General features: G+C 47.1%; 2 protein-coding genes across 3 annotated transcripts in view; one reads left to right on the forward strand and one right to left on the reverse strand.

Moving 5' to 3' along the window:
• The window catches only part of Nptn (neuroplastin), a 59,727-nt gene extending 42,224 nt beyond the window's left edge, over nt 1–17,503 (forward strand). The window contains exons 5-9 of one of the 2 annotated variants that reach the window (XM_070042922.1): nt 5,183–5,316; nt 8,082–8,355; nt 15,117–15,138; nt 16,042–16,116; nt 16,512–17,503. In XM_070042922.1, coding sequence (XP_069899023.1) covers nt 5,183–5,316; nt 8,082–8,355; nt 15,117–15,138; nt 16,042–16,102 — 491 coding nt within the window. In that variant the 3' untranslated portion in view covers nt 16,103–16,116; nt 16,512–17,503. Of the gene's footprint in view, nt 1–5,182; nt 5,317–8,081; nt 8,356–8,626; nt 8,720–15,116; nt 15,139–16,041; nt 16,117–16,511 lie in introns of those variants that run through there. The other variant, XR_011376527.1, reaches the window with a different exon arrangement.
• Nucleotides 17,497–26,231, reverse strand: part of Rec114 (REC114 meiotic recombination protein) — a 35,060-nt gene continuing 26,325 nt past the window's right edge. The window contains exons 3-6 of the mRNA XM_070043378.1: nt 22,712–22,795; nt 21,028–21,231; nt 20,067–20,150; nt 17,497–17,699 (exon numbers count right to left, since the gene is read on the reverse strand). Of these exons, the coding sequence (XP_069899479.1) occupies nt 17,535–17,699; nt 20,067–20,150; nt 21,028–21,231; nt 22,712–22,795 (537 nt within the window). The 3' untranslated portion in view covers nt 17,497–17,534. The remainder of the gene's footprint in view (nt 17,700–20,066; nt 20,151–21,027; nt 21,232–22,711; nt 22,796–26,231) is intronic.

The following is a 26,231-nucleotide window of genomic DNA, read 5'->3' on the forward strand; positions in this document are numbered from 1 at the left end:
AGTGTTTTCAGAAAAATGGTTCATGTTGAAATTGCTGACTACTGCTACGTTTTTACTGTGCCACAGCCAAAAGGAAGATGTGGGCTCTTTAAAAGAGGTAGATGTTTCAGGATACCTTAAAGCATAATTCCATGGTTTACATTGAGCAGATTTATTTGCATTAGTCTCTCAAGAAAATTCATAAAGAATTCTGGTCTTTTACTACTGTGTATCTTGGTCTTTCAGTTGGAGAATTAAGTCTGGTAAAGACTGACCACTTGGCACGTCCGTGCGTGCGTGTGTGCGTGCGTGCGTGCGTGCGTGCGTGCGTGCGTGCGTGCGTGCGTGTGTGTGTGTGTGTGTGTTGGCCGTGAGGCTTGCACTCTGAGCCTGGGCGCTGTCCCTCAGCTCTTCAATTCAAGGTGAGTGCTCTACCACTTGAGCCACAGTGACATTTCCTATGTGTGTTAAAAGTTTAAAAAGCTATGCATAGGCCCAAGATCATATACTAAGCTAGCCTCCAGTTGTGGTGGAGTGGAAAAATTGCCTTGTGTTTAGAGTAGGGGGTGTGTTAATTCCTGAACCATTGTCACGCCAGCTCTTCATTCCTTCAGTGCCTCCAGGGTGGGATTAGAGTTAATATAGAGTAGCAGTGATTAGAAAAGTATTTCTAATTAGAAAATTAGAAAGAGAACAAGTGAGAAGTGATTGGGGAATTTAGGGTCTGTTGGTGATGTCTTCACTGAAAGGAGTTTCTGAAATTTTGTTTATAACTTCTTTTTTTTTTTCTGGTCTTGGGGTTTGAACTCAGGGCCTGGATACTGTGAGCTGCTTTTGCTCAAGGCTAGTACTCTATGACTTGAGCCACAACACCACTTCTAGCTTTTTCTGAATAGTTTATTGGAGATAGTCTCATGGACTTTCCTACCTGGGCTGTCTTTGAACTGTGATCCTCAGATCTCAGCCTTCTGAGTAGCTATGATGGTAGGTGTGAACCAATAGCTATTTAGAACTTCTATAAATTTCTATAAACTAAAGAAAAAAATTTAACTGATTCATCACTTAGGGCAATGAAATTGAGAGCATATATCTATGTGTGCTTGTATATGAACACACACACACCTAACACCTACCCTTCAAACGTTTTCTTCCCAATGCAGCTTTTCCTACCTTGCAGAATATTTCAGTAGATGTTTGTGCTCAGCTCTGTGGAGACTGAAGGACTTAGCCTAGCCAAGGAGGGAGGAGGGACTGGACAGGAAATGTCAGAACTACCAGATTACCCTGAGATGTATAAAGGAATTAGGAGGGTCCATATTTTGGAATTGCGCTGTGGTGACCATGTGTTTTCACTTTAGCCAGTAATTGCTTTCCAAAAAAGTGAAATTTTCTTATTTACTTTTATAAAGACAGTTTTGATAGGTCCTAGGCTGGCTTGGAGCTTGCCATCCTCTACCTGTGGCTCCTGAGTGCTGGGATCATAAGTATGCACCAATAAGAAAGGGATTTTGAGGACAGTAGTACCTATTGCATGATATAGATATTTGCTGAGAAGTGAAGCAAGGACTTTTTCCACTGTCTCCTTCACCATATGAAGGCTTGGGCAGACTCCAGACCTTTCAAACAAACAATACCCAGTTAGGTAGTCCATTATTAAGTGACAAGCCTGTATAAATTGAAACACTAGGGTGCTGGTGGCTCATGCTGTAATCCTAGCTACTCAGGAGACTGAGATCTGAGGATTGCAGTTCAAAGTCAACTCTGATCTCCAATAAACCACCAGAAAACTGGAAGTGGTACTGTGGCTCAAGTAATAGAACACTTGTCTTGAGTCAAATAGCTAAGGAGCAGCACCCAGGCTCAGAGTTCAAGCCCTATAACCAATTAAAAAAAAATTGAAACACCAAATGAAGGCTATTACTCTAACTCAGGAAGACTTATTAGAACTGCAGCCAAAGTTTTGTTTCTGTCAGCAGATAGGGGAGCACACAACTAGCATCTCTTTAGTTTTCTGGAACTAACAGTGCTGGAGCTTCTTTGTCTGGTGGTTCAGTCTGAACGATTATTTTAGATCATCCTGAGCTTTTAACCTTGGGCTGATGAGCCACAGATGCCATTTAACCCTCACAGGACCGTGATATAATTAAAGTGCGGTTTCTGTTTTACAAAATGACCACCTTTAAGTTGGTTAAGCAACTTAAGTTGATAAACAACCCAGATATCTTTGAGTTTGAAATTCAACGTGTTCTGTCTGATCTTTATTTTACTACACGGGGAAATAAATGATAGGTAAGTCAGTCCTAAATCAGGTCTTGGTAAGAACGTTTGAACAGTTTGCCATACAGTTTTCAGTAGGTAGGAGGATTGTGGTGTGAGTTCTGCCCCTGGGCTAAAAGATTCCACCTGAGGGGCTGGGAAGGTGGCTCAGTGGTAGAGTGCTTGCCTCGCATGCATGAGGTCCTGGGTTCAATTCCTCAGCACCACATAAACAAAAAAGGCTGGAAGTGGAGCTGTGGCTCAAGTGGTAGAGCTCTATCTAGCCTTGAGCTGAAGAGCTGAAGCCAGCACCCAGGCCCAGAGTTCAAGCCCCTTGACCCACCCCCCAAAAAAACAAAAACCCCAACCTCAGAAATAACTGAGCTCACAGGGCTAGAGTTGAGGCTCAAGTAGTAGAGTGCCTGCTTAATAAACATGAAGCCCTGAGTTCAACTTCAGCCCTGCAAAAAGGAACACAAACTTGTCATGGGTTGGAGTTAGGATGCCTTGGCCTAAGGGTTTTTTTTTTTTTTTTTTAATGAGCTCTGTCAAGTTGACAGACAGCTGCACGCCTGACAGAGGCGCTTCCAGGGAGGTGCTGTGCACTGCGAGGCTTCTGTGGCCTGAGGGTTGCCACAGGGCTTCTTCATGGAGGGTGTCTGTCAGAGGGGGGCCTTTTGTGAACTTGTAAATCCAGATCCCAATCAGTGGGGAATTAGGTTTTTCCTTTTTAAAGGCAACATATCCAACAAATTATGGATGATTTAAAAGCCACCACCCTGGCTGGGACCTACCTAACAAATACCTGCTATGTGTGCTGAGCACCCATGTACCTCCCTTGCTGTGGCTGTGCTGTCCTACCTAGCAGGACACAAACACCAGACCCTTTGGTGACCCACTGGCTAAAGTGATACTCCCATTAGAGGAAGTGTGCTATAGCTTCATCAATTCATTATCTTGTCACTTCTCCACTCCCACAACCCTGCCCTTAGTGACCCGCCTCTTTTCTGTTCTGATCACTCAAGTGGCTCCAAAATCCTCTGCAGTCTTGGGTCCCAGACCCTGGCTATTTTCTCTTGGCATTTCCTTGTTTTCCGGTGTGCCATTCCAGTTCTTGTGGTGCTTGTTTCTACCTACCCAGCTTATATCTCCCTCAGGACCTTGTCTTCCTGCAGCGTTCTTCCTCACTCGGGAATGACTGGCTACTTTATTTGCTGGAAAATGTGCCTTATCAGAAAGGCATTTCCAACCCTCCTGACATCTAGCCTGTAGGAGGTTATCAAGTATTTGTCCAGTGACTGAGACACAACCAGAGACACATGCTAGCTTTCCTTGCTCTGTCTCCCTGAGATGGTGTTTTGGTTGGGGCATAGCTATGGAGCTTACTCCTTGTAGTGTTTTTCACTGAAGAAAATGTGAAGAAAGGTGACCAGTAGCCTGAGAAGAGACATTATCTGTATGTTCCCACCATAGTTTGCTATGATGAGAACAAGATGGAAACAGCCTGGCCCTTGGTAAGAATTTTGCCTGGAAAAAGAGACTTTTTGTTTATAACATCCAGTCTAACAAACATCTCACACAGAGTGATTCTCAATTTGGCAGGAACTGGTTTTAGATAAGGACGGTGTGGAGTCTTAATCTTGTCCACCTGCCTCTTGAAGCTGAGTAAAAGACCTGTTTGTGCCTAGGAAGCACATTGTGTACCTTTTTAGCTCCAAATAGGCAAGCCAGTCAAAGGTACATGGGTCCGCTTATGATGTAATATAATTCTAGAGGATCCTAGCATCTCAGAACAGATGCTCAACATTCACATGGTCTGTTTCGGAATTGAGAGGTCAGCAGGAACTGCAGTTATCTCTGCTTGGTAAAGGTAGCAGAACTAAAACAGAATTTTAAAGAGCCAGCAAAACTGGAATTTGGATTAAGCAAAGCCTGTCTATGCTCTTTCCTGCCTTGGCTATCAATCTGGCCTTCTTTGAGTTTTATTGCTTTTAAGTTATGTAAACTGGTCAGATGTTTGTGGAAAAAAAAAGTTAACAAGAAAGTTAAAGTCAACAAAGGAGGAGGCAACAATGCTCACTAGGAAATGCTCGTGTAACTGTAACCCCTCTGTACAGTATTTTAACAATAAAAAATGTACCAAAAAAACCCAGTTAAAGTCAGAGAAAATTAGCTCCATATCAGGCTTCTTGGATCCTTGAAATTGATGTAGTGCTGTTTGTTTATTCTTAAGTTATCCCTAAAAGTAGGGAGATCATGAACCCCTAGCAAGTGCAGGAATACCCCAGGACCATTGCAGAAATACCCCAAGATCATCGGGTTCACTAAGATTGTTGCTCACCAGTCAAGTGGAACCCAATGCAGGGTCTGAACTCTAGATCCTCCTTGACTATACCTCATTGCTGGAATTGCAAGTTTACCGCACTGGGCTCAAGTCAGAGTCTTAAACTGGTAATAAAAGATTTGCAATACTGGATGAATTCCTGTTCATTCCTTTCTTTCCTCTTGTGAACGCTCTTTTCTGCACAGCTTTGGTTTTCAAATAGTGGAGTAGCCTCTCCAAGCATGCATTGGTTTCACGTACTGTATAATAGGACTTCATTTCCCATTTCCTTGAGGGAAGGTGTGACATGCTCTGTGATCGTTGTTACAGGTGTTTTAAGAAAGAGCAGGTTCTGTTTGCATGTTCTGTAAGGAAGGCATTCATTAGGGCAGTTGAACTGGTATCTTTTTCCAGTAGGTTGGAGAACCACTCATTTTAGTAGACCCTCATAGATGAATTACTAACGACTTTGGTCTTTGCTTTGGCAGTGGGACTGGGGAATAAGTTGGTCCATTAGTCTATGCTGACCTGAACTGCTCTTCATCAAAGCCACAGTAGGTGGGGCCTTTGTATCCTGTTCAGAGTAGGCTCTCAAGGTAACAAACTGTTTGAACATTTTTACAGCTGCTCCTGACATCACTGGCCATAAACGGAGTGAGAACAAGAATGAAGGGCAGGATGCCATGATGTATTGCAAGTCAGTTGGCTACCCCCACCCAGAGTGGATATGGCGCAAGATGGAAAATGGCATTCTTATGGTGAGTAGGTGGCAGCCCTACTCTCGGTGGTTGCTAGACTTTCTCCCAGGGAAGCTGAGACATCTAGATCAGTTGCCACAACCATACCCTTGGATATTGGCATCACTTGGGTCATTCTTTGTACAGTGATGAATGGTTTACCCCATGACTCTAGGGATAGGGACAGTCTGTTTAGCATGTACCCTTTGGTAAAGCTGTCTTGTCTGGTAAGAGAGTGGAAACAGAAAGAACTAAGCCTAATCTTAGAATCTTAGCTAATATTCTTTTGCATGCCAGTGCCTTTTTGGAGCTGGAGGAGAGGGAGGGGGAGGGAGGAGACAAAAGGCCTGGGGCAATTATAAGTTTATTCAGAAAATACTGATAAAGAATTGGAGCAACCTTAGCAGACCCAGCAGCAGCCTTAAGCACTTACAGTCTGACAATATTATAGGAAAATACTGACAGAGCATCTTTTTCAGCCAGTGGGCTGTTTCTTGATGGTGTTTTAGGTTGTGCCTTTGACTCTTTCTCTCTGCTGCAGATTCCTTATTTGTCAGAGAGGGTCTGTCAGTGTCTTTCTACCTAGGCCTTGCACAGGCATTACTCTTGGCATTCATCCTCTTTGGTTATCAGTCCACAGGATCAGAAAGGACACTGCAGATCATCTAACGCAACTTCTTTGGAAAAGGAAGGTGTACAAAGTAACAAGTAAATTCGTTGCAAAACCAAGGGTCACACATATCCAGTTGTTAAATTTTCACATCCTTTATTCTTACTCTGTGGCTCTTGAGAATAAAAGTGTCAGGTGTTAATAACAACCCCCAAATCAACAATGATGGCCAGATTTCAGAAGCTCATTCTTGGGGGATCCGGGTGAGTGGGGATTTTAGGGCAAGTCCTTGAAAGATAAGTGTTACAAATATGCTCTTCAAGAACCACTGGAGTCACAGACCATAGAGACAAAAATAAAGAATTGTCTCAGCAGGGCAAAATTTACTTCTGCAGAAGGGTGCACCGGCAGCCAAAAACGTGGAAAGCAAGCACACAGAGAGCAGGCCATCCTGCTATTTATCCCTAATGCCAATGCAGCAGGCCCCATTCCTCTACTCAGATTGATAATCTGCTTGTGGTTGGCTAATTTGAATAAGGTAAAATGTATTGGTGTAAGGTGACTTTTGAAATAACATTACCTGTACACAAGTGGTCTCAAATATACTCACACAAGCCAGGTACTGGTAGCTCACTTCTGTCATCCTAACTAATGAGGATCACAGTCCAAAGCCAGCCCAGGCAGGAAAGTCTGTGAGCCTTTTATCTCCAGTGAGATTAAAAAGTCAGAAGTGGAGGTGTGGTTCAAGTGTTAAAAGTCTAACCTTGTGCAAAAGAGCTTAGGGGCCCACAACCCACCAAAAAAAAAAAGCCAAAAAACAAAAGTGTATTATAAAAATAATAAAATATGAACACATACATATGTACACATACACACATCAATATACACACATTCACACCCTCGGCTATTTAACAGTTTCAGGTGTGTCTTGATTCTACTTGGAAAGAAACCAGTTTAAGACAAAAATCTTACATTTCAAAGGGTCCTTGTCCCAAACATGTTCCTCTTTTTCTTAAAAAGGGACAAAGCAGGAATGTTTTATCTAAGTGCATAGCTTTTAAAAGACAGTTTTTCTCACATAACACACCTTCAGTTTTCGGGAAGAAGGATCCAGACCAGGTATTTGCCAAAGCAGAGTGAAATTACCCAGTAATATTTCCATCCCCTAAAAGAGGAATCCTGGAACCTCATAAATCAGCTCTGTACCACACTGAACTGTAGATATGATTATCTACTTTGACCAGAAGATTTTTGAAGATAATCTTACCCTTTTTTCCTCTGTGGTGTGGGTATTGCTCTCGGCACGTGGCTCATGTTTTCCCCTTCCATGGCCCCTGAAATGAGAGCAGCACAGTCCTCTTGGTTTCACCCATATTGTGCTATCTCATACATGCTTTGCATGCACGCAGAGTCCCTGCCTGCATTGCTGCAGTCCTGTCCCTCCAGCTACCTCTACCACCATAGCTGTCAGCTCTTACCTGAAGTTCTGTTGACTTCCCTGCACTGGCCACTCACCATATGTCCCCAGAGCACTCCATATGCACCGCCACTGGCTCTTAACCATACATAGTCATGCCTTGGGTTGTCACTTCGCTTGTGAGGCCAAATGCCTTGTGCATTTTGTATCCTACTTCTCTGCCCATCTCACCTTCCTTTGGTAGGACATGAAATGCTAGGTGAATACTAGCAGATAATTGTTGATTGCTTGAATAACTTTTAGCTCTGTGGTTCTGCAATGAAAGACAGTTATGAATTTCCCCCGCTCTAAGAGTGAATGCTTGAATTTTCTAAGCAGGCTCACCAGCACTCACCAAGTGTGAGGTAAATGTCCTGGCTCAGAGGACCAGGTAGTCTTGAGGTTTCCCCATCTTGTAGAGGCCTTTGTACTTGTGACCTCCTCCTGTTAGTCTCCTACCTGCTGTTTGAGTAGTGTTCATCAGATTGTCAGGCTTTAGGGGTCCACAGGCAGTAGACCTTCCTCACTGTGGAAACTGAAGTCTAGAGGACCATGGGCAGGGGAGGCTTGTACCTATCAGAAGCTTCTTCGTGGTGGTTAGTATTGAAGGAAAGGCATGGCCCAATTCTGGCCAGTGTCCTAGAAAGGAGGACAGGTCACTGTTCCCTTGGGCACTCGGTGACCTACTCTGATGTTTGTGTGTTCTTACTCTCCTTACAGGACGTTCATAATACCTCTGGACGTGTCTTTATCATCAACAAAGAAAATTACACAGAGTTGAATATTATTAATCTCCAGATCTCTGAGGACCCTGGCGAGTATCATTGTAATGCCACCAACTCCATTGGCACGACCTCAGTTGTCACCATCCTCAGGGTACGGAGCCACCTGGCCCCACTCTGGCCTTTTCTGGGAATTCTGGCTGAAATTATCATCCTTGTGGTGATCATCATTGTGTATGAGAAGAGGAAGAGGCCGGATGAGGTTCCTGACGGTAAGGGCACCCTGCAGACCAGTCTTGGTCCCAATGACTCTGCTCCCTGGGGGGAGAGCTGAGGAAGGATTTGGGATTCAGTCCCATAAGGAAAGGACATTTTTTAATACTAATTCTTAATCCTCTATCTTTAAGATTTCTTGGAATAGTCACTGGGAGTTTTAATTAGCTCGAACCTTGGTTTTCCAAACCCCAGACCCTCTTGTTTAAGCCAAGTGGCAAATGGGTAGCTGTCAGTTTCTGTGTTCAGCTCTGTCCTCCTTCAATACAGATCATCAGGCACATTGAGCTTGAGGAGAATCCAAGTCAAGCCTAGAAGCCACCCCAACATCGCAGGCCACCTGTCCTTTCAGGCAGATTTAAGGTATCTAATTGGTTAATCACATGGTTGCCTGGTGTAGCCCCTATAGGTGACTGCCCAGCCCAGGCAGTCTGTCTCTGGAAGCCACCAGTCAAGCCGGCCTTTGAGTCCATGGGTTGGTTCCTTGGTTGGGCTTTTTTGTCCTTCATAAACAAACATGGTGGAAGGCGGTTTGTTCACCTCTCAGTTTAAGACATTAGCTAAGTACTAACCCCTCCACTCCCATGGCAGCAGAACCATGGTGAACTATTAACACCAGAGCAAGAGCTGAAGCCTTACACTATGGGACATGGTTGCCTGGAATCAGAAAATTTTGGGGGCATAGATTTTGATGTCTTAACCCTGTGCTTATGACTAGTGGGACATTACCATGGAAACTTGTACCGTCACTACTTCAGATTCCTAACTAGCTCCCTCTCCTCCCACCTGTCACCTCATCAGAAGAAAGCTCCACTTCCCTATCACTGGCTAGACTAGAAGGATGCGCCCCAAGCTTGGAGCAAACCCACCTGGGGTGGTTGAGGGCTACTTGTGGTAACCGGCTGTCCTGGGCCTGTACAGTTCAAGCCCTGGTGTGCAGTGCAGACTCTGCTGTGCCTCACCAAGTGGAACGGGTGTGACCTCTGCCTGCAGCACAGGCCTGCTTCCTTCTCAGCAGCCCAAACCCCTCTCCCACACCAAGAGGGAAGTGTGTTGCCGAGTGAGTACGAAGGCACCTCTGGAGGGAAGCCCTCCGGGCCTTCCACAGGGTGGATGCACGGATGGCCTGGGCACCCCTGGAAGCAGAGAGGCCTTCATCTCCTTGCTCACAGTAGGGGAAGCCCCCAGCTTATACCATGAGAGTCCTTTGTTGGGGTTTTCATGTATCCCCAGTGCTGTTTTTTCCTCCAGATCTTTTTCTTGCCTGCTATATGTGAAGACTACCAAGGCAGACATTTAGACTGGAGTATAAAGGAAGTTGTCTGTCTTTTCATAAATTTTCAACTTTCATTCTTTGGGAATAAAGATGCCTTATTCCTAAAAAGGCCCTCTTCATTACCTCGGAATTCTAGCTTTGTGGGGCACCACTAGTGGCTCACACCTGTAATGTCAGCTATTCAAAAGGCTGAGATCAGAGGAGCATGTTCAAAGCCATCCCAAGCAGTAAAGTACAACAGACTATTTCTAACCAGCAGAAAACTAGAAGTGGAATTGTGGGTCAAGTGGTAGAACACTTGCTTTGAGTTAACTCCAGACGCTTTGCCAGATACCCTATTCCTCAGTCTGCCCTTTACAAAGGTGGAAAAGCAAAAAGTCAGACCAAGAAAGGCAGAGATGGGCCTCAAGGGCTGGTTTTAAAAATGAATCTGGCTGCAGCTCACATGGTGACGGCACCATGGCTGACTGTGTCTGCGATCCAGTCCTCTTGACAAGAAGTCACTCAGAGCTGTTATTGAGGCAGAGATGAGGCCAGCCTGGCAAAGATGCTATCTGAAACATAACTCAGGTGGTAGGTCAAGAGCAAGGCAATGAGTTCAAGCCCCAGTGCTGACCCTTCTCACCTCCAAGAGGGAAGAGAGGAAAACAGGCTGCTTTATTGTCGAGGTAACTGTTCTAGCAAACATGACGCCCCTCAGGTTAGACTTGAGAAATAGTCAGTGCTGGTGTGTAACTGAAGATGTCTCTTCTCAGCGTTCCTTGATTATTGAACTCAGGTGAGAGATGTCTGTGGCCAGTCAGTCTTCTGAAGAGTGTCCTGGAGGGACAGTAAGCGCTTAGGCTAAACTATTCTAGACAGTGAATGAATGCTACACAAAGTAAGGTGTCTGCAGGGTAAGTGCAGAGTAAAACCTCTTTGCCACCGGTCTTGTTTCTCGTTGAACTGAGCTGAAGTGGTGGGTGGTTGGAGCGGTGGCCGGTGCCTGCCTTCTCTCCACTCCTTCCTTAACCGCCCGTTTGTTCAAGCTCCGCTCTTCATTTCTTCACCCTCCAGCACTTCCATCCCATAATCCCCTGCTTCGTCTACCTCTTCTCAAAAGCCTCCTGTTTCTGCTCCCTTTTTTCTTCTGGAAGCATTTTTTTTTTTTTTGAAGTTAGTAGTTTTTCATCTCCAGTGAACTTTCCCTGAGCTGTGGCCTTTTCTCCGCTCATTGATGCTGTGTGCACAACCTCTTTGCTTCTCAAATTTACATGCAGATACATGCTTATATTTTAAAATACGTGTTACATTTTAGGAGGATGACTGGAGAGGTCTATTCTGTCTGATACAAACTTGGAGTGTTGGAGGTAAAATGTTTTGCCTGCAACCATCTTCTGGCTCCGTGTTCATTTATTCTTTTGTGAAAATGGAAAATATTTTTGTAGGCCTGACTTGCTTTTTTTCCCCATGCTAAATAGGTACTTTGTTACCAGCACTGAACTTTGTTTTAATTTGATCTCTTAGTGTTCCTATTTTGTGCAGTCTGAGTTCTTGGTAGCTTTTCCTTTTACTAGAAAAGCTTGAGAACCAGGTACCAAACAAAGTACAAGCCATACAAATGTGAACTTACACAGAATTTAGCTTGAATATGTTATACTAGAAAAGCAGGTATTGTTTTAGATTTAAAAGCTTAGCTGCTTTAAGAATGGCCATCCTCATCCATTTATCTCCAGCAGTGCCCAGGCCAGTTTACAAAGGCCATCTCGTCTCCTACATTCCTTCTGGATCTTCTTGAGGAGGGGACCAGATGAAATGAGTTGCCTTGTACACGCCCATTTTACCTGCAGTGATTCAGGAGCAAAATAAGAACATTGTTTTTTTTTGCCTTTTTTGCTTTGAGCATGTTCCCGTCAAGTCTTTCCCTACTCAGCTTGGACATAGCCCGAGCACGCAGAGCACAGTGAGCATGTTCCTCTTCCCCGGAGTTGGGGCAAACCTGCTCAGTCTCTGGCTATTCGTTGTACTGGACATTTTAACAACCTCACAGATGTTACAACTGATTGGAGAGGTGCTGGCCTCATGGATTCCCTATTTTCCAGTCAGTTCTTACAAAGTAAGTCATTGGTGAAGGACATCTTCCGAGCATGTCCCTTCAGAGCAGTGCATCTGGTGCACTGGTCACATTCCCCAACCTCCGAGTTGGTTAAAGCATTTGGTGCCCTACAAAGCTTTCTAGGAGGATAGGACTGTTGCAAAAGAAATGTGACATTTGAAAAAGATGTCTACGTGCCAATGGCTCACGCCTGAAATCCCAGGCTGAGATTTGAGGATCATGGTTCCAAGCCAGCCTAGGCAAGAAAGCCTGAGATTCTTACTTCCAATTACTACCAAAAATCTGGAAGTGGAGATGTGGCTCAGGTGATAGAGTACCAGTCTAGAGCAAAAAAAATTTTGTTAAGGGATGGTGTCTAGGCCCTGAATTCAGGTCATGCTGGCACACACACACACACACACACACACACACACACACACACACACACACACACACACACACACACACACACACACACACACACACACACACACACACACACACACACACACACACACACACACACTCTCTCTCTCTCTCTCTCTCTCTCTCTCTCTCTCTCTCTCTCTCTCTCTCTCTCTCTCTCTCTCTCTCTCTCTCTCTCTCTCCTCTCTCTCTCTCTCTCTCCTCTCTCTCTCTCTCTCTCTCTCTCTCTCTTCCCTTAAGGAAAAAGTGCAAAATGTAGGAGATGAAGTTTGCTATGCTGCTTAGATCAGGCAAAACCTAAAACTCGAATTGGGTGTGATGGTCCAGGCCTGTAATCCCATTGCTTAGGAAACTGGGGGAAGGAGATTTAAGTTAATCTCCGCAGAAGCAAACTTTTTCTGAGCAATATAAAGGCAGTGACAAAGGAATTTGACCTGAGCCAGTTCTTTTGACTCTAAAACAATCTATTATTTATGGGTCTCACAAAGTGGGTGTGGAGGGTGGAAAGAGGGTGGGAGGAGAGCTGCCCCACGCTCAGCGGGGAACCAGACATGCAGGTAACTGGGTGGTGTGCACACCAGCTCCTCCAGGAATGTCATACTCCTCAGAAGATTCCAGAAGCATCTTATTTCCATCCCCCAGCCCTCTTCCTCTCATCTAGCCAGTGGCTGTGTGCAGCCCCCAAGTGGAGAGCACACTCACTGTTGAGGGCCTGAGGGTTTGGGATGTGCTGATGTTTGTCGGTTACTGTGACTTCTTTTTTTTCCCCCTTCAATTGCAATCACACCCTTAAAACTTGGTGGTAAGTGAGCAAAATGCATGCTTTTGGAGTTCGTTTAATCCGCTTCAGTCTACAATGCAGTTCATAATGTTAACACAACTTCAAGTTTACTTCATTCACTTTCACGACTAATTTGGATTTCAGTTTGCTGTTTAATCTGCATTTACTTTGATTTTTGTCCCTCTTTTCTGTAGTTCTGTTCTTTCCCCCTCTCCTGACTTCCCTAGTAGGGGCCACGTCATGCGTGTGTCTGCGCTGCGAGGAATAGTGCTGTGGACAGCGCAGGTGGGGGGCGGGTGGAGGTGGGTGGTGGTTCTCTGAGTGTGAAGGTGGATTTGGGGAGAGAGGAGGAGGCCCCTGGGGTTCCAGCCCTGGTGTGAATCCTGCTGCTCCCACTAGGCATGGCTAGAACATGCCATGCGGTGTGTAGTCTTGTGCATGTAACCAGCTTATTAGGTTGCCAAGCGATGTTTCTGACAAGACACCAGAGGACCAGCCCTCCCAAAGAAAAATGGCCTGTGGCCCAAGGTGCCTGGGCTGTGCAGACAGTCAGGCTCCAGGACTGGCACCAGCCGCTCTGTGCTCTTCCCTCCCCTCGTTGGCAAGTTGGGAGTAGACTTGCTGGTACTCTTGATTTGGCCATCTTGTGTTGGAATTTTGTATTTTGGGGTGCACAGCCAGAGCACTAAAAATACTGCTTGCTCCTGTGTCTTCTCCAAATCCTCAAGGTGCTGATTCTCAGCTCCTAGCCAGTAGCTGAGGGCCTAGTTGGGGTGCGAAGGTCTGAGCCATGCGAGGGCTCGTGTGCCGTCTCTGTGGCTCTCCTGGGTGTCCTCGAGTCCAAGTCTGTTGTTCTCCATTCCTGTTCCGAGCGTGTATTGTTGGTAGTGGACTCCTGTGGACACTGGTGTGGCTAGCCTACTGTTGGCTGATGAGTCATCGATACGTGGTTACGTGGTTAGTTGTTTTTGTTTTTTTTGTTGTTTTGTTTTTTTGAAATCCTTTTGCTCCAGTCACTGTGTGTGCTGGCAGTGGCTTTGCCTCTCGTTGCCTGGAAGGAACAGGTGGAGCAATGTCTCCCTCCCGCAGACATTCCTCCCAGCGTGTGCTCCTGCAGATGCTGCGAGCCTGCAGCCTCCATAATGGCTTCTTCATGTGCACCAAGCCCCTTGTGGAATCCTGCTCGAGGTTTTCTCTAGGCCATCAGTGAAATCAGACTGTCCTGTCTACTTGACAAACTAAGAACGTGCACTTGTTCCCGCCCTTCTGTGGGTCTTCTATTTCCATTTTCTTTCTTTCTTTCTTTTTTTTAAAAAAAGATGACACTATGTTCATGTGTCTGCTAACAGGGAACTAAGTTGCCCTTAGTGTTAAAGCAGGAAAGAAAACTTTTTAATGATAAAGTATCAATTTAAGAAGGCTTCTAAACTCAGATAATACAATCGTTTTGATTTAAAAATAAAACAAACAGAACCAGAAGCTGTCTCCTGGCTTTGAGTGGTTTGGGCCAGGGCACAGAGTAAGCCAGCCCATCTTTGTACGCGAAGTCTTTTTCTAGAACGACATTACTGTTCAGCTCCCCACCCGCTGTTCTGTGGCACAGAACATCTTCTGCTGTGCGTAGCTGGTTGCTGGCCTGACCTAGCCCTGGCTGACTTAGTGTTATGTTGAGCTATCTCCAGACTTAAAAACATCTCCTAAAGATTGAGAGATGACAAAACAGCAAGAAAAGTTGCCCTTGGGGAAGTGAGGATGCGTGGCTAAGCGTGCGCAGGCACACGTCCAGTTACATGGCAGGACCGAGCCAAAACTGCAGGCACTCCCCACGAGAAAACTAACAGCAGGATTTTACAACTGAAATGTTGGTTTGTCTTCTCATCTACTTAAGAGTGAACCACTGGAACTTGGGGACAAGATGAGTCGACTGGCATTGCAGCCTATCTGTCCGCTACAGTTGCAGTTTTTCATGACAAGCATTCAAAGTGTTAACTAAAACCATCGAAACTACATCCCTGTCATTAAGACTTGACTTTCGAAGTGACTCCATGGGCTGTTGCACCTCCAGATGGAATGGCCTTTACTTAGTCAGTGCTGACAGCCATGTCTGCCACTTAGAGTTTGCTCTGTTGTTTATCCTTATGCACTCTAATAATTTTCTCCTTTGTTCTCTTCTCATGGATTAAAAAAAATGAAACCCATGTAGATGATGAACCAGCTGGGCCAATGTAAGTATCAGTTGAATTCTGTTGTGTTTGCAGCTTAAATGGGAGGGAGGGGGTGTGTCTTGACCTGACCGAAGACCATTTGATCCCAGGCCAGTCTGCACACAAGTGGAATGTTACGCTAAAAGTGGTTACAAGTTAGCTGGGCACTGGTGGCTCATGCCTGTAATCCTAGCTACTCAGGAGGCTGAGATCTGAGGATCACGGTTTAAAGCCAGCCTGGGCAGGAAAATCCAAGAGACTCTTCTCTCCAATAAACCACTAGAAAACCCAAAGTGGCGCTGTGGCTCAAGTGGTATAGCGCTTGTCTTGAGCTGAAGAGCCCAGGCCCAGAGTTCAGGCCCCATGACCGAGGGGAAAAAAAAAAAAAAGAGTTAAAAGTTCTGCACTGTCTGTGTTTGAGTTGATGCCATGGCTTTATTGATAAATTTGGACTGTAGCATGGACAAACTAGCTCCAATAATGAGAGATGGAGCTGCAAGTGTGGAATCTTATCACAGATTGGCAGAGTCTCCTAGAGGTAGGAGGCAAACCCAGTACCTATCAATAAATGCCAGAGGGCACAGCACTGCCAGTGGGTGATTGAGAAGTAATTGGCAGAGTGATTCTCCCATTCACAGTGATTGAATTGTACAGTCCACAAATCAAAGGGAAAGTTGCCTGTATGTGGTCTGCCTTGGGAGTCAAAGAGGATCCATTAGTTGAAGACATGGAGAGATCTTCCCTATGGAATACTGTTACACACAGGACCGTGTGTTCAAGTCTCCTAGGACACCAGGGATGGCAGAAGTGAAAGAGCCCCTGTATTTCCATGTGTTCCGATGTGGCTAGTTTAACAACCCTTATATTCCATGTTACATTTCAAATGTCGTCTTAACTCATACAGTGCAATTTTTTCCTTCAAAGGAAAACCAACTCTACCAACAATCACAAAGATAAAAACTTGCGCCAGAGAAACACAAATTAAGTACTGCTTATAATGTAAGTATGGCCTCCTTTAGAGATTTGCAAACGAATTGTGCTGTTGACCTTGTAACAAACTGCCAGTGGTTGGTGTTGTAGGAAGTCCTTGTAGCTCACTTCAGAGCAGCCAGTACTGAGAAAGAAGCCAAGTGCCTGCCATTTTCCAGTCTATCATGATGTTTCATAATAAGCACCTTACTTCTAGTACCTTAGTCTCAGTGCTGCATTGTCTACCTCTGAGGGCAGAACAAGGACAGGACGGCAACCAGAGCACCGGCTCTCTGCTAAGCACATGGAGATCAGAGTTTCACGCCACATCCCTGAGCATGCCGTTTGAGTGGCCCTTGGTAGAGAAGAGCACTGAGTGCCGGGAAATGTTCCCTTTTAACCTCCACACGCTTATCTCCCTGTAGATCTTTAGGTTCCTGACACTGGTGGCAACCTGACCTGCTCAACTGTCTGCTTGGACCTCTGGTGTCTCCCCTTTCAAGTGAGCAGCACGACGACCGTCTAAAGCATGCCTTACATAGCCTCTCCTGTAAGGGTGACCTAGCCAGGTACATTTTAAACAACGCTTCAGTGTAGAAGGTGTAAACTATTTTGGGCTTGATGTGCTGTGAATGTTGCTTCCCCCCCCCCCATCCCCCCTTTGTTCAAATATTTAAATAGAAGTGAAAAGGTCCTCTGGGGATCAGTTCATGCATGCGCCATTTTTTACTTAAGGCAAAGCTCTAAAAAACGCACTGCTGCCATCTAGTGGTAAATTTTTGTAAAGTACAGCAAAACCTACAGATATATACAGTATACAAATAGATATATATATAAATATATATTTATACTTTTGGGGGTGGGAGAAATCCAAAAATAAATGCTTGTTTCATATTTAAGCTGCTGATCTCATTCTGGTCATGTTCGATGGGAAACTGTGGTTCTGGTCCATAGAGAGGAGTCATATATATAAACTGAAGTCTCTCATTCTAAGGGCTTAACCTACAACTTTCAGAAGCTGGAGCAGTCCACTTGCTGGATAGAACGAGTTGCAGTATAAATGTAGAAGATTGCTTTTTAAGTGACTATTTTTTCTCCTGTTAAATGTAAATTCTTAAATCCTTTTGCACTGACTGTGTTGAACCTTCTTGTACATTCAAGGCAAACTTTTATAATTTACCTTCTGTTTTCAATGACTTTGAAATGTTACAGCATGGTGAGATTCTATGCAACTCTAGTTAGACTCTTTGGTTTGGCACTGTATTTTTCACACTGATTAAGTGGTTGATGGCAGGTTTTATAACCCGGTCAGGTCCGGTATATAATTGTAGATGCATGCACTTGTGTAACTGTTGAAGTGCAATGATGTACAAAAAGTGGATTCACGTTTTTAACAATAAATCATTGATAAAAGGTCTCTGGGGTACTCTTTAATCACACATGGAACATTAATTTCTCAGCCCCATCAGCTTTTGGAGCTCTTTTTCCACTTCTTGCACAAAGGCAGGAAAGTTGTGGTCCAAGAGGCACAGGCGTAGAAAGGGGCCTAATTCCTCCGCACACCATGGCGATGGCTCACAGCTCAGCAGCAGTTCCTCCGACGCCAGGAGAGTCTGCCAAAATAAAAGACAGTAGCTTAGCCTTACAGTGTATGTCTATTTTCTATTTACACTTTCCATTTTCAGGATAGGGTCTCATTCTATAGTCCAGTGCACCAACACTCCCGGCTTTTTTAATTGTCAAGGTGATGTACAGAAGAGTTACATAAGTAAGATAATAAGTATATTTCTTGTCAAACTTGTTACTCCTTTCCTCATTTTTGGCTCTCCCATTTCCTTTTTTTTTTTTTGCCAGTCCTGTGGGCACTGTCCTTGAGCTGCTTTTGCTCAAAGTTAGCACTTTTCCATTTGAACCACAGCACCCATTCTAGTTGTGTGTGTGTGTGTGTGTGTGTGTGTGTGTGTGTGTGTGTGTGTGTGTGTGTGTGTGTGTGTGTGTGTGTGTGTGTTTTACTGAGGAATCGAACCCAGGGTTTCATGCATGCTAGGCAAACACTCTACCACTAAGCCACATCCCCAGCGCTGGTGATTGAGTTTTGATGTGCTTGGTGCAGGCTCTCCGTTTTCTGAGTACACAAGAAAGTGAAATAACCTTGGTCCCTCATAGCATGCTGTGGGTGCTCATCTTTCCCACTGTACCTGTGCTGTGTGGGCACAGGAAGCCCAGGGTGGAAGAACAGTGGGGCTTAGGGTGCATATCTAGCATGCACAAGGCCTTGGATTGATCCCTAGCACTGAAGGGGAAAAGAATGGTTACAAACTTATCATGCAACCATCGCAAGATGGGGCAGATGCCTTCCTGTAGTTCCTCCTTTGGTGGTGACGGCAACATGGCCCATAGAAATTGCGCTTCAGACTTGGCTAGTTCTTGGCAGTGAAGTGTCGTAAGGGTGGGTGGCGGTGGAGGCCTCTCACCAGCGTGCTAGGCAGCTGAAAGCCATGTTCCAGAGCTGCGCAGGTGACATGCACTTTGGACACAGGAAAATATTTCTGTAGCGCAGTCCACAGTGTGGCGCCAAGGTCTGGCTGCGGCTGTGGTGCGGGCCGTGTGCCAACCCCCTGGTTAACTTTTCATTCCGCTGAGTCAGTGCCCGGGCATGGGATGCTGTGCTGGGTTGTGGATGTGTACCTTTGCACGGGCGCAGCCTTGTCACCTGTCACTGGGAGACCTGTGACACGTGCAGGGACACTGCTGACACCGTTCCCCTTCCCTGGCTTATCTGCCATCCAGTTCTTATGAAACGGGGCGCACTGCAAACATTTAGCCATGGGAGAGTTCCAATAAGAGGGAGGCATGGTGGGCAGGGTGCACAGTGCTGTCACGCAGGCCCTGCTGCTGCATGTGGACTTGATGTGGGTCTGTGTTCTCCCCCTCCCCCCTCCCCCCCACATGGAGAAACAGCACTGTCTAACCTTGCCGGAGCGTTTCAGGCTCTGCCTAAAGTAGAAGGAAAGGGGAGTTAGTATGGTGCTGCCACTCCTCTGTATGCGTTCATGACAGAGGCAAAACCTCACCTTATTTCAAAGAAAACGTGCGGTGTGCATTTTCTGGGACAGGGTTTATGCCAACTTGCCAGGATGTGGAAAGGTGGGTGCAAAGGGTGCCAAGCCCCACGCTGCTGCTCCTGGGACACGGCTCATGTGTGCTGTGCAAACTGGCTGGGCTGGCACACCACCGCAGACATGAGCAGAGGAGTTCTTTGGGACTCAAACTCTCCCTATGCCAACATAGCACTGACTGCTGTGGTAAAGACCCCCACCCGGCTTTAGTGTTGGGGTGGTCACCCCTGACCTGCACTCCGCCTCCAGCCCAAGTCAAGTCTTCTGACCTCTTGACTTCTTCATTCTGTGACTGCCCATTTGAGGATCTTTATTTTTGTACCACATGCTCATAAAAATCATCCTTAGCTGGGTGCTGGTGGCTCTTGCCTGTCATCCTAGTTACTCAGAAGGCTGAGATCTGAGGGTCATAGTTCAAAGCCAGCCCAGGCAGGAAAGTCTGTGAGACACTTATCTCCAATAAACCACCAGAAAACTGGAAGTAGTGCTGTGGCTCAAGTGGTAGAGCGCTCGCCTTGAGCTGAAGAGCTGAGGGATGGTGCCCAGGCCCAGAGTTCAAGCCCCACGACTGACCAAAAAAAAAAAAAAAAAATCCTTAATACTGTTGAGCTCTCACAATGTGTGGCCAGCACCTGGTGCTCAGGATGCGGGGGAGGGGGGTCACCGCCGGTGGGCTGTGTCCGTCCCTCCGGGTCCCACAGCCACAGGCCAATGGAGAACCCATACCGCTATTTGTTTTGCAACAGCTCCCAAATTGCATTTCTGAAATTGATCTCCATCTTCTCTAGTAACTACGGGTTCTTACTGTCGTACCATTTTCAGAGCACGCTTTCCTAACCCCCCACCAGAAACAGACTGTACCTGAGCGAGCTGTGGCACCGACACCCTCTCCTCGGCCATGCTTGTGGCAGCTATGGTGCGCACCCGCTCCAGGTCCGGGCAGGGCTGTAATGAGACCACATGGTCAGGCGCTGCGAGGACGCTGCGCCTCTACCCTGCAGCCCCTGGCTGTGTTCCGGCTGCCTCGGCCCACCCACCCGATAGCCAGGAACCAGAGGTGGACGCGCGCTCGTCCTGTCTGGAGGTAGCGAGTCAGTGGGGAGGGGCTGGGCGGGAGGAACCAGTGCTCCTTAGCTGAGTAGATCTGTGTCACACACGCATGTGTCACCGCAGCTCCTGAGGCTGGGGGGGGGGGAGGTTCTGTAGCCCTTGGCTACATAGGAAAGCGTCCACAAACATCCCTACTCCCCGCCTCTCTCAGACAGAGAAACACCTGGTGGTTAGGTTGCAATTAACAAGATTACAAGGCTGAACAAAAAGTTAAAAAGCAGGAGCCAGGAAGTGACTCAAGCACTTGAAATAGACATGGACTCATCCCAGCCTCGAAGAAGGCAACGGTGTTCAGACTAAAGAACACAGGAACTAGAAAATGAAGGAGGCCACCGCCTGCCACACTGGGGCTGCTGTCCTCCGTCCCCTCCTGACTGGTCCCCGCCAGTTGGCCCGGATGCAGTTTGCCCATTGAGGTCAGGCAGACGGGACAACACCACCGCGGTGCCGTCGTGCAGGCCATGGTCAGGGGCCGGCCGCTGTGGCCTGCGGCTCCCTGTGGCCTACAGGAGCTCACACAGCTGCCAAGAAATAGGCCAGGACCAAATGGCTCTAAGTTAGGTGTCTGCACGTCTGTTCAGAACAAGTGACAGGTCAGAAGAGTCCCTGGCTACAGCATCTGGGAGAGACACGAAAGTGACTGAGTGCCAGGAGCCCAGGCCTCCCTCCCTGCCCCCGACCACCAGCCTCCACTTCAGAGAAGTGTGCTCACCCTGTGCCACGGAGGCTTTGCACCGTCCTTCTCCCGGCTTCCACCTGCCCACTGGGGCCTGGGGCTGGGCCGAGGCTCCGGGCTGCCGTCGGGCGCCTCCACGGTGATGTATTGGGCCAGGCTCCGCACGCAGGCGCGGCACAGCTCCAGGGCCGCCTCCTTGGTTTCTCCAGCGAACTGCACCCTGAACATGCGGCTCTTGTCCTGTGGGACAGGTGACAGGTCAGAGGTCATCCTGATGGCGCGCCACCTCCAGGGCCTTCTATACTTTTATTTTTTGGTTGGTTGGTTGTGGGGCGTGAACTCTGGGCCTGGGCGCTGTCCTTGCGCTCTTCAGCTCATGGTGAGCGCTCTACCGCTTGAGCCACAGTGCCACTTCCTCCAGGGCCTCCTGGTAAGCGTGCCCTTGGCGGGGAGGGTGCTGTCATGGTGCAGGGCCAGAAAAGGCGAGGGTTTCCCTTTCTTTCCCCTTTGGGAAGGCTTTTCCTGTGGAGACCTGAGTTACACAGCAGAAGTGGGGAAGCCCAGGTGCTCACCAGCCTGGCATGGCAGGTCAGGATTGCATCTCCATCCTCACGGGGGAGCAGAGTGGGGTGCACCTGCTATCAGACACGGGAGCCAGATGCAACTCAACAGTTGTAGGAAAGCCTTCCTTCACTACACTGAGGGGCTGGGAAGGTGGCTCAGTGGTAGAGCACTTGCCTTGTATGCACAAGGCCCTGGGTTTGATTCCTCAGTACCACATAAGCAGAAAAAGCTGAAAGTGGTGCTGTGGCTCAAGTGGTAGAGTGCTCGCCGTGAGCTGAAGAGCTGAGGGACAGCGCCCAGGCCCAGAGTTCAGGCCCATGACTGAGGCAAGCAGACCTAGGTTGTCCACACTTGACCACCATGACTCCGGTGTCTTCTCTATCTCATACTCCTGGACTACATGAGTGGATTTACAGAAAAGCCACCTGAATAGAGCTACAGATTTGGGGCCACCCTTCTGTCCGCCAGGCTAGCAAAGGTGAGGCATGAAGGAGGACAGGCGCTTTTTGCGTTTTACTTCGTTTGATCCTCTCTAGAATAAACCTGACTCATTATTACCTCCTCCCACCCTGAACAAACGGGAAAAGGCCATTTCAAATGTAAACAAAGACATCAGGGGACATGTGCAAATATTTTAGAGGTCTTACATGTAATATAGGTTACGTACCTTGTGTATACTTAAAACGACACTTCTGCTCTGTAGCCTAATTTTTTTTACAGTTAGTATATGAAAATAGAAATGCAGCTTGCTACTTATTTAACTGACCCCTACTAACCAACATCTAGGTTCTATCCAGTTGGTTTTTTTCCTATCAGCCCCCAAGTCTGAGGGTCCATACCTAGAATCCGCTTGCTGGAGCCCATGCAAATTCCTGGCTGGGAGAGAGCATTCCCCCCCCCCTCCCCCCAACACACAGACACACTAAGCGAACAGAGCTCTTTGTGTTCTTCCGTACTGGAGATAAAGCCCAGGGCTTGACACTGGCTAAAGAAAGCATCTACCGCTCAGGCTGTACCCCCAAATTCAAAATACCATTTCTCTGATGACCCCTGAGATTGAACACTCTTCCAGTGAAGGCGTGCTGGGGCTGGAGGCCTCGCCCTGTCCTGTCCCCTCCCCCTTGTCAGCCTGAGCCCAGCGCTAGCTTCATCTTGCCTTTGTTGTCGTTCCAAACAACAGACAGTCCATGCGCCTCACAATCTTCAGCCAGTTCTTGCTGCCAATGAGTGAAAATCCTTCCTGAAATGAAGGAATTAGACAAATTAGCAGCGGAAGCAAGGAGGACAGAAGAGGTGCAGCCAGTTCAATGGCAAGCCTCGAGCCTCATCCGTGGATCGCGTCCCAGCACAGGGCAGCCCTTGCCAGTGTGTATACGCTACATATACACTTACTATACACACACACACACACACACACACACACACACACACACACACACACACACACACACACACACATGTCTATAAACACCAAAGGTGACAAAATACTTTGCTTTCAAGAGTTAATTCCTCTTTTCATCCTTGTCCTCTACTCAGTTCCCCTCTCTGGGGACAGTCACTGAAATAAAATTCTTAGGAAACCTCTAGATTCCGTGTGTGTGTGTGTGTGTGTGTGTGTGTGTGTGTGTGTGTGTACATGTATGTTTGTATATGTATGTATGTGTATATACAGATACATGTATAACATTTAATCATTTTGACAGTCTCTATAGCCTGTGGCCATTCTTTAGCTGGGTTATAATTATTACTTCAGTTTAGTCTTTTTTTTTTTTTTTTGGTCAGTCCTGGGGCTTGAACTCAGGGCCTGGGCTCTGCCCTTGAGTCTCTCTATGCTCAAGGCTAGTGCTCTACCACTTAAGCCAGAGTTCCATCTCTGGCCTTTTCTGTTTATGTGCATGCCAGGCAAGCTGTCTACTGAGCCACATTCCCAGCCCTTTAGTCATTTTTATACATAGGAAATGAACTCTTTGCCTTAATATTGTCATCGGTTTTCTTTCTTTTTGGGGGGGGAGGGGTCCGGTCGTGGGGACTGAACTCTGGGCCTGGGCGCTGTCCCTCAGCTCTTCAGCTCAAGGCTAGCGCTCTACCACTTGAACCACTGCCACTTCTGTTTTTTTTTCTTTTTTCTTATGTGGTGCTGAGGAATCGAACCCAGGGCCTCATGCATGCAAGGCAAGCATTCTTCCACTGAGCCACCTTCCCAGCCCCAGTTTTTTGTTTTGTTTTGTTTTGGCCAGTCACGGGGCCTGAACTCTGGGCCTGGGCGCTGTCCCTCACCTCTTCAGCTCAAGGCTAGTGCTCACCACTCGAGCCATAGCGCCACTTCTGGCTTTTTCTGCTTATGTGGTGCTGAAGAATCGAACCCAGGGCCTCATGCATACAAGGCAAGCGCTCTACCACTGAGCCACATTCCCAGCCCAAAGCCCCGATTTTCTTTTTTAAGCTTAGTTTAGAGAATTGTCTCTGAGCAGAAATTTTAACTTAATTGTTCTTACTATAAGGTTTTGAAATTTGATTTGGGCTAGATGCCAGAGTGGCTCATACCTATAATCCTAGTTACTCAGGAGGCTGAGATGTGAAGATAGCAGTTCAAAGCCAGCTTGGCTGGAAAGTCTGTGAGACTTGTATCTCCAATTAATGCCAAAAAAAGCCCGAAGTGGAGCTGTGGCTCAAGTGGTAGAGCTCTAGCCTTGAGCACAAAAAGTCAGTGACAGCACCCAGGCCGAGTTGAGCCCCAGGATCAGTGCATGCATGCGCGTGTACACGCACACAAAAATTGGAAAGGTGTTCATTTCTTAAGGTTTTTTTTGTGAGAATTCTGTACAGAGGGGTTACAGTTACATGAGCGAGGTAATGAGTACATTTCTTAACAAGCATTGTTGCCTCCTCCTTTGTTTTTCCCCTACCATCCCTTCCCTCCCACCTCCCACAACTATACCCTACACCTACCTTCCCTCCCCCCCCCATTGTAAAGTTTGTTTTTTGACATAGTGTCTTGTACATCTCATTGTCCCAATGGGTCAACCTGTATCCCTATTTAAACATTTTGCTTTTTCCCTTCCCCTCCCCAAATTATACCAACATCAAATACAGTGAAAACGGGTTATACAGTGAAAACGGGTTATACCGTGGGGGAGGGGATGGATAAGGGTTAATTTTTAATTTGGCTATGAATTTTACTTGATATACCCAAGTTTTCCATTTTTTTATGCAGTCAGTGCTCTTTTCCATGTGGTTTAAAAATCTTTCCTGTGCTGAAAGCATGGTTCAAGTGGGAGAGCACCTGCCTAAAAAATGTGAAGCCTTGAGTTCATGTCTGTAATCCTAGCTGTACTAGGGAAGTGGAGATCTGGAGGAGCACAGTTCAAAGCCAGCCTGGGCAGGGAAGTACAACAGACTCTCATCATCTCCAGTTAATCAGCAGAAAGATGGAGCTGAAGGCATGGTTCAAGGGGTAGAGCCCTACAGGGTGGGCCCTATGCTCAAATACTGAGAGCAGCATGCACACACACACACACACTAGTGAGAATTCAATGGAGCCAACACAAGATATTTACCTGTGTTGCTCTTGGTGTTCGCAGAGCTTGCGAGCGTGACTAGTCCCTGGGGTCTGAGGCACAAAACAGGATGTGTGAAACCGCATTGTGTGGAACCCGCCGGGTTCCCATCGGTGGCAAGGACACCGCAGATGACCAGATGTGATTCTAAAAAGATCCCATCCCTTCTGGCCACATTCTTGCTTCTAGTGGCTTCCACCATGTGTGTCGGCACGGCAGGCATCGTCGTAAACTTGGGAGTTTAGTAGTAAATATAAGCACACAGCATCCTGGCTGAGGTAAGTATAATGCCAGCACCTGCTATTTGAGTACGGCTTAGATGACAGGAAGCCGCAGCAGAAGCGGAAGCCAGGACACAGCCGGGCCTCGGAGCCTTGTTCCCAGTTCTCATATCCAGAATTAGGAAAACAGACGGGTGGGGCCGTGGCCCGTGCTTATCATCCTCGCTTCTCAGGAGGCTGATTTCTGAGGACCAAGGTTCAAAGCCAGACTGGGCATAAAAGTCTGCAAGGTTTAATCCCTAGTTAACCACAAAAAGCTGGAAGTGGAGCTGTGGCTTGAGTGGCAGAGCTAGTGCCTGAGCGCTATAAAGCTGACAGTGCGCTGCCCAGAGTTCAAGCCCCAGGACCATTAAGAAAGAAAAGAAAAGAAAATAGACCGGACAAAAGACTGAATGCAGAAAAGGAAAACTTTTCGCTTCTAAGACATAGTTTTCATTTCTGAGACCATCAATCAAGACAAAAATATCTACAAAGAGAACAAGCGAGCTGGGCCGGGGGGCGGGGGGAGTGGGGGGGTGGGGGGTACTGTCCACTGTCAGTGGGGGAAGGGAGTACTATGCACAGCCAGGCTGGCCTCACCCCATCCCGGGCCTGAGAGCCAGCTGCTTCACAGCGCATGCGTGCGTTAGGACAGCTTCCACAGTCAAGGTGGGGCCGGGGCAGGAAGGAGGCTCGGAACGGGCGAGGGTTGCACGGCTATCAGCACACAGGCTTGACAGTAGAATCTGCTTAAGCAAAACCTTCACGTCCTGTGAGAAAAGATGTGACTAGGGAAAGTCCCCCTTCACCTCGCTGCTGCCTGCACACGGCACTGGTGACCCCTGAATGACAAGGTGGC

This window comes from Dipodomys merriami, unplaced genomic scaffold (genome assembly GCF_024711535.1).
Source record: "Dipodomys merriami isolate MVZ:Mamm:240054 unplaced genomic scaffold, mDipMer1.0.p SCAF_33, whole genome shotgun sequence".
NCBI lineage: Eukaryota > Metazoa > Chordata > Mammalia > Rodentia > Heteromyidae > Dipodomys > Dipodomys merriami.